Source organism: Propithecus coquereli, unplaced genomic scaffold (genome assembly GCF_000956105.1).
Source record: "Propithecus coquereli isolate 6110/MARCELLA unplaced genomic scaffold, Pcoq_1.0 Scaffold119, whole genome shotgun sequence".
Taxonomy (NCBI): Eukaryota; Metazoa; Chordata; class Mammalia; order Primates; family Indriidae; genus Propithecus; species Propithecus coquereli.
The window spans coordinates 1,100,888-1,110,205 of record NW_012135969.1 but is presented as its reverse complement, the minus strand read 5'-3'; the positions used below and the strand labels follow the sequence as shown (position 1 = coordinate 1,110,205).

The 9,318-nt window shown below is 48.4% G+C and overlaps 1 protein-coding gene across 1 annotated transcript; it reads right to left on the bottom strand.

Annotated features, from left to right (window-relative positions):
* Nucleotides 1–64: 64 nt before the first annotated feature.
* Nucleotides 65–8,880, bottom strand: STRADA (STE20-related kinase adaptor alpha). The gene is made up of 9 exons (XM_012661301.1): nucleotides 8,783–8,880; nucleotides 8,243–8,364; nucleotides 6,662–6,770; nucleotides 6,421–6,544; nucleotides 4,475–4,646; nucleotides 3,840–3,944; nucleotides 1,543–1,784; nucleotides 1,191–1,233; nucleotides 65–916 (listed from the first exon to the last, which is right to left on the bottom strand). Exons 1-9 carry the CDS (start codon nucleotides 8,832–8,834, stop codon nucleotides 764–766), a joined length of 1,122 nt encoding a protein of 373 aa, XP_012516755.1. The 5' UTR covers nucleotides 8,835–8,880; the 3' UTR covers nucleotides 65–763.
* Between the last annotated feature and the right edge of the window lie 438 nt (nucleotides 8,881–9,318).

Sequence of the window (9,318 nt, the reverse complement as noted above, 5' to 3'; positions counted from 1 at the left end):
CCAACGGATTCTCTAAAAATTTTAATTTGTTCTGACAATGAAACTAACACAGCATAAGGACTTAAGCCCTCAGGCTAGACAAAACATTATGGCCCCAGGGAAAGCGCCCAGGCCACTGGCTGGAGGCATTAAGATGGATTCTTGGTGGGAAAGGAATGAGCTACACAGATGAACCATGGGAAGGCTTTAGATGTCAGGGCCAAAGTGAGAAGCGGGGTAAGGGTGGACTTACCCCTCTTAAAAGGACAGAAATACTCTTCCCTTCAATTACTAGGGAGGGGGCTGAGGGGAAGGGAGGAAGGTCGACTATTACTTGCCCCTTCATGGACCTGTAGGAGCTGGGAGCATAGGAAAAGAATGGAATTGGGCTGGAAGGAGAGCAAGCGCTGGGAAGAGGAGGTGACGGTTCTCTGAGTCAATGAGTCAAACCCTGGGCTTGGACTTCAGCCCCCAGGGCCAGAGCAGCACCTCTTCCTTCTGAGGAGCTCGCCTGAGCTTGAGCTTGCAGGACTGAGTATACCAGCTTTCGGACTCCTCCTGATCCCTGGTTGTTGGGATTCCCGTGTGTCCCAAAAGCCTAGGAGCAGTGAAGAAAAGTCTCTCTAGGAATTTCTTTCCCAATCAGTCAGCAGCCAACTGTCCTGGCAGAATGTCCTTTCTACCCGGTCTGCACCCAGGAGGGGGGAATGTGGCCAGCCCTCGGGAAGGGCCTCCTGTAGGCCCCCACGTCCCAGGCTGGAGAATGTGCACAGTCTGCAGAGGCTCAGAACTCCCAGTCGTCCACCTCCAGCTCTTCCAGGTTTGAAACCAGGCCAAAGATCCCACTGTGATCCTGAGACTGGCTGCCCTCAAAATTGGTGATGGGGGTGACGGGACGAAGTAATTCAGGCAAAGCCTCGGAGGCACGTCGCTTGATCTGGGGAAGCAGAGAGTTTGGTAATGGATCCTGTTGCTCTGGGTCCCAGGACACCATGGGGCAAGGAACCACGGCCCAGTGACATATGGGCTGTCAGAGCCAACGGACTCCAGGAGCTCTTTCCTCTCGTTGAGGGGCTTCAGAAATATGGCGATTTCTCTAATTCAAAGGGAGGAGGAGGAGAGTGCCTGAGGACCCCAAAGCTAAGGGGGTGGTGGGTAGTTAGAACCAAAGGCAAGAAAAAGCAGAAAGCCGAGGGCAAGTGCTACTGTACCTGCTTGAAGAAAGAGTGGTTCAGGAGGGTGCTGGCACTTGGCCTGGAGAGAAAGGGGGTAGAGACCAGCATCAGCGCTGTGCCCCTGCGTTCCCAAGTCTCGCCTGCTTACACCGTCTCCTCAAGGGCCCGCTGTTTCTCCCCTCAGCTCGCCAGGGAACCACGGCCACAGTGCCCGGGCTGGCTTCTTAGCAGACCCAGGTGCTGATCTCGCTTGCTGTGGGGCTCTAGATCCTTCTGGGAACCCAGACCCTTACAGAACCTTCAAGAGGTACATCCTTTCCAACCCTGGCCCTACCTCCAGCGCTCCCCCTGCCCTCCCCAAAGCCCAGCCCCAGGCCGGCAGGGATACCTGGTGTCTGGGTTGCGCTGAAGGCACTGCTCCACAAAATGGTGGAAGTGGGGGGAGAAGGTTCGGTGGTAGGGGTGGGAAGGCGAGTCGCCGTTGGAGGGCCGGGGGTTGCCGGTGGTCAGGTTCTCACTCAGGCCGGGGTTGGCCGTGGAGCGCGAGCGGCTCATGGTCAGCTCCTCAGTGGGGATGGTGCTGGTGTCCAACAGGCAGGGCACCGTGCCGTTCAGTTTCTCTAGCAGCATCTGGGGAGGACAGAGCCGGGCCTGGGCTGGAAAGGGCCCCTAGAAGGCCTAGAGAGTCTCATCACAAATATACTTTCCACAGTATACAAATGTGCTCTTTTGGGAGTGGAGCAAAGACGGAAGTGGAATAAGTCTAACTTTTCCAAAGGAATGCTGTCACGGGGGTGGCTCGGCCGCCATGAGGAGGAGGCGGGGATTGCACAGAAGAGCCCCTTTCACATGGCTGGAAGGAAGGGCTTGCACTTTCCACTCCCCTCGTATAAGGCATCAAATTCCTTTCACTGTCGAGCCCTGGCCCTGGCACTCCAGCCTGGGCATCAGAGACTCTATCTCTAAAAAAAATGAAATCGGCCGGGCGTGGTGGCTCACACCTGTAATCCTAGCACTCTGGGAGGCCGAGGCGGGCGGATTGTTTGAGCTCAGGAGTTTGAGACCAGCCTGAGCAAGAGCTCTCGCCCCTGTCTCTACTAAAACTAGAAAGAAATTAATCAGACAACTAAAAATATATAGAAAAAATTAGCCGGGCATGGTGGCGCATGCCTGTAGTCCCAGCTACTCGAGAGGCTGAGGCAGTAGGATCACTTGAGTCCAGGAGTGTGAGGTTGCTGTGAGCTAGGCTGACGCCGCGGCACTCACTCTAGCCAGGGCAACAGAGTGAGACTCTGTCTCAAAAAAAAAAATAAAAAATAAAGAAATAAAATAAAAAATAAAAATTCAGTCCCTCAGTCTCACTGGTCACATTGCAAATGCTCAATAGCCACAGGTGGCTAGTGGCTGCCATGCTGGACAGCACAGATACAGAACGGTTCCATCACTGAGGAAAGTTCTATTGGACAGCACTGCTTCTAGATCTGAACCTCCTGTTGACCCTAAGGAGCCTTTTAACTCTTTCCTGAGTATCTTTCTGTTACTGAATTGCTTTACTTAGATTTCCTAGACTCCTTACCTAGATTTCCAAACTCTCCTAACTGGTCTACCAGATCTAATCCATCTGCTAGTAATCTTTCTAAAATATATATCTGATGCTAGCATTCCTGTGCTTGAAATTTTTCAGTAACTCCCCACATGCTTTGGGGCAGGAACCTCGTGCCTGCGGTGCGTAAGAAGCCCTTCCCGACGCACCCTTGCTTCCTTCTGCAGCCTCGTTACCTGGCCGCCCCCCTACCCCAAAACACCTGTACCCCAGTCATTTATACCCACTTGCTGCTCCCAGATCCTGTTTTTCCTTGACTCCGGGTCTTTGCACACGCTGTTCCCTCTGCCTAAGTCTCCCTCTAGTTCCCACTCTTCACACAGTTAATTGCTATTTAAGACTCAACTCAACTATTACCTCCTCCCTAGGAGCCTTCCTGGGCCCTCTGCCTAGAGGCTCCACTCCAGCCATTCTCTAGCCACTCCCTCCCCAAGGGCAAGCAGCTGCTGGCTTCCAGGGGAGGCTCACTCACAGACTGCACGCTACCCATGCTCCAGGTGCCTGGGACTCGGGTAGTCCTTGCCCAGACGACCTTAATCCACTTCCTGGATTTAATGAGGCTTGGATAAGCCTTTCCCTGCGTCAGTCCTCCCAATGGTAGCACTGGCTGTGCACCCCTGGGTCCTAGGGGTGGCCAAAGAACAGGCATCCGTAGGGGGCATGGACAGGAGTTGAACTTACAGAATGGAGGTTCTAAGGTGTTGGCCAGAATGCGGTGGCATGGAACTCTGAGAAGCGGGGGAATTCTAAATTAGAAACTGACCTTCCAGCTATATTTATCAAGGTAAGAGGATAGAACATATTTTATAAATTTATAAAAACTGGTTAGCTTGATTTACAGCATTTCAAATAGGCAGGTGTGGGCTCCTCCCCCAGCTCAGTGCCATTACCACAGAGTCACAGGGAGAGGAAACAAAGAATTCCCCAACTATCCATCACTCCTCAACCCCCGCGGGACTTCTTGAAAAAAGGACTGTGTGTTTCATCTTAGTCTCCCTGGTCAGCGTGCTGAGTGTGGCAGGTGCTCAGCAACCGTGTGGAAGGCAGACAGGCAAGAAGGAAACCACCGGCTGCAGGCTTACCTGGGTAGCAGGCATATCCTTAAAGGGGACATGGCCATTGGCCAGTTCACACGCTGTGATTCCCACACTGTAGATGTCAGACTTGGCATCATAACCCTGAAGATTCTAAGTCAGGAAAAAAAAGCCACAGATGACTTCTTTTGTAGCCTTGGTCTTGATTCTTAGGAAAAGAAAGGTAGAGCTGAGGAGAGGAAAAGAATGCCTAACCCCAAAGTCAGGACAGCTGCCAACACCTCTCCTTGCCTGTACTACTAGGGATTAACTGCTATTTTATAAGGAGCAAATGTTTGGCAAGTCTGCATGACAAGCAGGAAGAAGCGCCACTCCCGCTTGGCACAGGGATCCAGAGAGCACCAAGGATTTCCAAAATGCTCACTCCTCCCACAGTGGGGTCAGGATCCCTGAAGGGAGCAAGAACAGTGCCAGGTCCCATTTAGGACTCCATGGAGGGGAAAGCACATCCATCTTCTGAGTGGGTTAGGATTAGGGTACACCGCGTCAGCAGGGCTCACTCCAGGAACCCCTCACTCCACTCAGAAGTAGAGAGCACCCCCATCCCAGGAAATTTATGAAGACTTCCTTGGGAAACCATGAGTTGGTGGGGGCTGGAGTTTCTCAGCACCCAGCGCACAAACCTGCTGGAGGACTTCTGGGCTGAGCCAAGGCAGAACCTTGATACTGTACTTGGGAAAATCGTGGACCACACGTTGCCGCTGCCCGTGGCTGATCATGCTGAGGTTGCTGCGTAAACCAGACAGGTAGACCTTCCCATCCCCGGAGATCAGAATGTGGCTGGCTTTGACACTCCTGTGGGGGCGGAGGGGAATGTGTCACGGGCAGCAGGAGCCCCTCACACTACAAACCTTTGGTCTGAACACATTAGACCCGGTCAGCACACACAGACTCTCCCCTGTGTGTGCATTTTATATGTACATAAACACATCTTATGAAGAATTTCAAACCTACATTAAAAAAAAGAAAATAGCATGACCTCATTTATATATCACCAGATTTAAAAACTTATTTATATCCTGTTAAGTTCTCGCTTATGCTCGTAGACAACCTCTTCCCCACCTCCTACTAGTGCTTTTAATCTGTACTTTTCTTTGTAGGCATTCTTGTAAAGTACACCACTGTTTTGTATGCATATATTTTTTTTGTTTAGTTTTTGTTTTTATTTTCCATGGTGTTACTGACAGCTGAAAGCATATATTTTAAATTTACCTAATGGTTCTGTGGTATGCATCCCAGCCTTCCTTTTTCACTCAGTGCTATGGTTTCAAGATCCATCCGTGCTGTTCTCTGTGTACACCTAATCTTTGCTTCCAGTTGCCACTGACTCTGGGATGGGATCTAATGCTTTCACCGCTCCATTCTTCCAGGGAGGGACTCTCACACTACCTCTGCCCAGCACAAATACGAACAGTGACATCTGCATACGTGTCCTCTGATGGGCCTGCACGGGGGTTTCTTTGGGAGTACACCCAGAGGCAGCACTGAAGGTTCTGTGAGCCTGACTGGCTGCATCAGGCTCTCTGCCACGCTCTGGATAGGAGGCTCCCACGTCCCTAACACCCTGGGCCTCACCCAGCCTCCTGACCCTGCCAGTCTGGTGTATAAAGTGATATCTTGTTTTCATTTGCTTTGCTCTGATTGCTAGGTTTGAGGGTCTGTTCTAACGACTGCTAGTCTTTGGGGTTCCTCTTTTGTAAACTTCGTATCTTTTGCCCATTTTTCTATTGCTTTGCTGTCCTTTTCTTGTTGATTTGCAAGATTTCCTTGTTACTAATCTCTTCTGTGTTTTAGACAAAGCTAACATCTTCTACTCTGTCACCTGCTTCTTAACTTTGTTCCACGGTGTACTTTATTGGATAAAAATCTTTAATCTTGATATAATCAAATTCATCGATTTTTTGCCTTATGTTTTGTGCTTCTAAAATGTTAAGATGTTCTATGCCTCAGATCACAACAGTATCGCCTCACATTTCCTTTTATTTAAGTCTGCAGTTTTACATTTTACATTTAGGCCTTTGATCCATCTGGAGTCCTCCTTTGTATGTGGAGTTAGGTCGTGGTCCAATCTTATTATCTTGTCTACTAGGCACCTGTTTTCCTGACACCACCTACGAAGCAATCTGTCTTTGCCCTGGCCTCTCAGCATAGCACCAACTCTGGGGCACACAAGGATGGAGGCAGGGGGCAGGGGACAGAAGTCCACATCAGTTGTTCCTCTCACACAATAGTCAGGACCAACCTGCTCAGCAAAGGGAAAGGCAATGGCTTTAGTACTAGCAGGCTAAATGGCTGCTTCCCCAAGTCAGTGACGAGGTCAGAATCCAGATCCCTGATTTTATTTAAAAAAAAATTTTTTTTTAATATATATATTTTTTCCAGGCTGCAGTGCAGTGGTACAATCATAGCTCACTGTAACCTCAAATTCTTGACCTCACTCGAAGATCCTTGATTTTAAACTCTGGCATGAAACCAGAGTTTAATTTTAGTCAAACTTCAACTGTTTACCTGAGGGCTCACAGACTGAGATATCCAGTCTAGTCTAGGGTGAGGCTGCTTAAGAATGTACCTGTGTACATATCCCATGTGGTGGATGTAGTCGAGGGCCTTCAACACCCCCTGCAGGATGTAAGCAATCGCCAGTTCGTTCATACCATCCATGAAGTGTGTACAGATGAGATCCTTTGCAGACCCTGAGGAAGAGAGTTGTAGGGAGGTAGCAAACGGTAACAGAGGAGGAAAACAGCACATAGGCAACCTGACAACAAAGTCCTTAGAACCCTTCTCTGCCAGGAACCCTTTCTACTCACCATATGCCATGAATGATGTGACAACCCACAGCTCATTGTCTGCAATAAAGGTGGCTCGATATGGCACGATATTGGGATGGTTGAAGAGTTTAGAGACATGAAGCTCCCCCTGAAAGCAATGGCAAAGCTAAGTCAGGACCAAGGCGCACTGAAGAATGACACTCACCGTTCGTCAGTGGCAGCATGAAGAACATGGGACCTAGTACTTTCTGGATGCTCCTCTCAGAGTTCTGGGAGCAGCCTAAGCAGGTGCCCTTGGATACCGCTTTGTGGCTTCTGCCTGGTGTGGCCCTGCCAGCCAATCCTAACACAGCTCAAGAAGCAATCCCCCACCAGACAGGGAAACTGCTGACAACACAGTAGAGGGTCCCGGTTCACCCACTCAGAGATGCTGAATCAAGCTGTTGACTGAAGACTTCTGAAGTTATGAGCTTAGCTCAACTTCAAGGGCAAGGTACAGAACTCCTCTTTGAGATAAGAAAACAAAACAAAAAATATTTTTCTATTGTAAAAAAAAATGTAGTTCATAGAAACCAGGAAATAAAGTATTAAAGGACAATGACAACGACTAAACATTAGAAGCTATTTTTCCAGCACCCTCAGATTGAGAGATCCCTTCCTCAGGAGCAGCTATAGGAAGTATAAAAAAAAATCTGGACCAAAAAAACTATAGAAACTCCAGGGTCCTGGCCTTTGGGACATGAGCTAAGGTCAAATAGGCTGGACTTTCTACCTGTCCACTGCTTTACAGAACATAAACCAAAAGAATCATAAAGTCCAGTATGTTCTACAACAAACTCAGATATGTTTTTTCTCAAATAACTAAGCTGAGACTGGACTTCTCTATCCTCAGACCCACTAAACTACTCTGTGCAGATGAACTGGTAGTAGAGCACTGTAAATTTGATGAAGAAACCCGAGATTACTAACAAAGAAAAAAAGAGCACTGTCAGGTGAGCATTCAGAGAGATACTGTAAGTGCAGGAGGAGGGGGGGGCTGCAACTAACTGTACTGAACACGCACTCACCCAGGTCTTAGACCAAAGCTGGCATCAGCAAAGGGCAGTCTAGTCCCCAGGCAGTTACTAGACCCCGTGGTCTCCCTCAGTTTAACAAGAGGGCAGCTACTTGCTTCTTGAATAGAGAGGAATCTTAGGCAAACAGGATGCTAAGAGCCGGAAGATGGCCACAGGGGCAGCGCAGGCTGCTCTGCATCTGGAACAAGGCTGCCTGAATCCTTGAATCCAGGTTTGAATCCTGCCTCTGCTGCTCACCAGTGTGTGTGTGACCGTGGGAGAATTACTTGGCCTCTCTACAAGATAAATAAATGAATAAATGAAACAGAAAGGAATATTTGGAGAAGAAGAGGGAAATACAAATTGGGCTGAGCAGCATTTCAGCCCAATCCTTAGTGCCAAATGCCCAAGACTCTCCCTTGAAAGCTCCATAATTTCTGAACATTTGGTCTACCTTCGTTTCCTGACAGGTCCTTTCAGAGGACTGATGTGGGAAGTGCCTTACAATTACTATAGGAACCAAGAACCCACCCTCCCTCCAAGTGTCACACTCATGTTTTATTACCTGCAAGAATGTCACCATCTCATTGGAACAAGCTTCTAGGTTAATCCTCCGTACGGTCACATACTCCCCTGTTGGTTTGTACCTTGCTAGATTCACTGTCATCAGGTCCTCAAATCCTTTGCCTAAAAGGAAAGAGGAATACCATAAACAAGGACAAGAGCAACAAAAGTTTTGTCTCTGCCTTAAAGAAAAAGGGACTTGATTTCAAAAGAAAACCCAAGTTAAAATTTTCACTACTGTTACTTTCATGGCTGACATTTCTTGATTTTTCTCCTATCAGTTCCTTCTCAGCCAACCGTTCTATGACCCAGGACACCAGACATGCACAGCCACAAAGAAATAATGGAGAAAGAGCTTCTCTCCTGGAAGCTTGATCTCTTCTCATACGTGGCAGAAGAAAACCAAACAAGATCCACAGAAGCCAGTTTTGCCACCATGAATCCTCCTGACTAGCTGACAGCGTCTGGTGCACATTCGTCTGGGGATGCTGACAAGCTGCAGCAGTCCCCGGAAAAAGCAATGACAGTCCATGGACATTACCTATAATGGTGAGTAGCTCATAAGACCCTCCCTCTGGCAGAAAGCTACTCATGATCTCTTGTTTAGAGAAGGATGCTATCGACTCTGAGCTCGCCTCATTGGTCTAAAGAAAAAGAAAAATGGGTTAATAGAGAAAACTGGGGGTGGGATGGGAGCGGAGTGGAGGTGGTAATTCAGACCGATGAGGAGACTGGCATCCAAACACACATACAGATCCCGACTCTGTGGCAAAGGAACAGTGCCAGCACTATTCAAAGAGAAATAAAACACACATTCGATGTAGTAATCATCACTAATATCAAAGCAAGTAACTGTTAGGACTATCTACAAAAGGGGGACAAGGACCCATTCCAGTCAACTGTTAATCTGCTTGTCCTTTCTAACAAATTGGTTCATGTACAGAAAAATATAATTTATTACTTGGGGAAAAGATGTCTGGAGAAAGAAAGGCATGTTTAGAAAAGAGAAGGGAAAATTAACTGGGAATGGTGGTGTGCGCCCATAGTCCCAGCTACTGAGGAGGCTTGAGCCCAGGA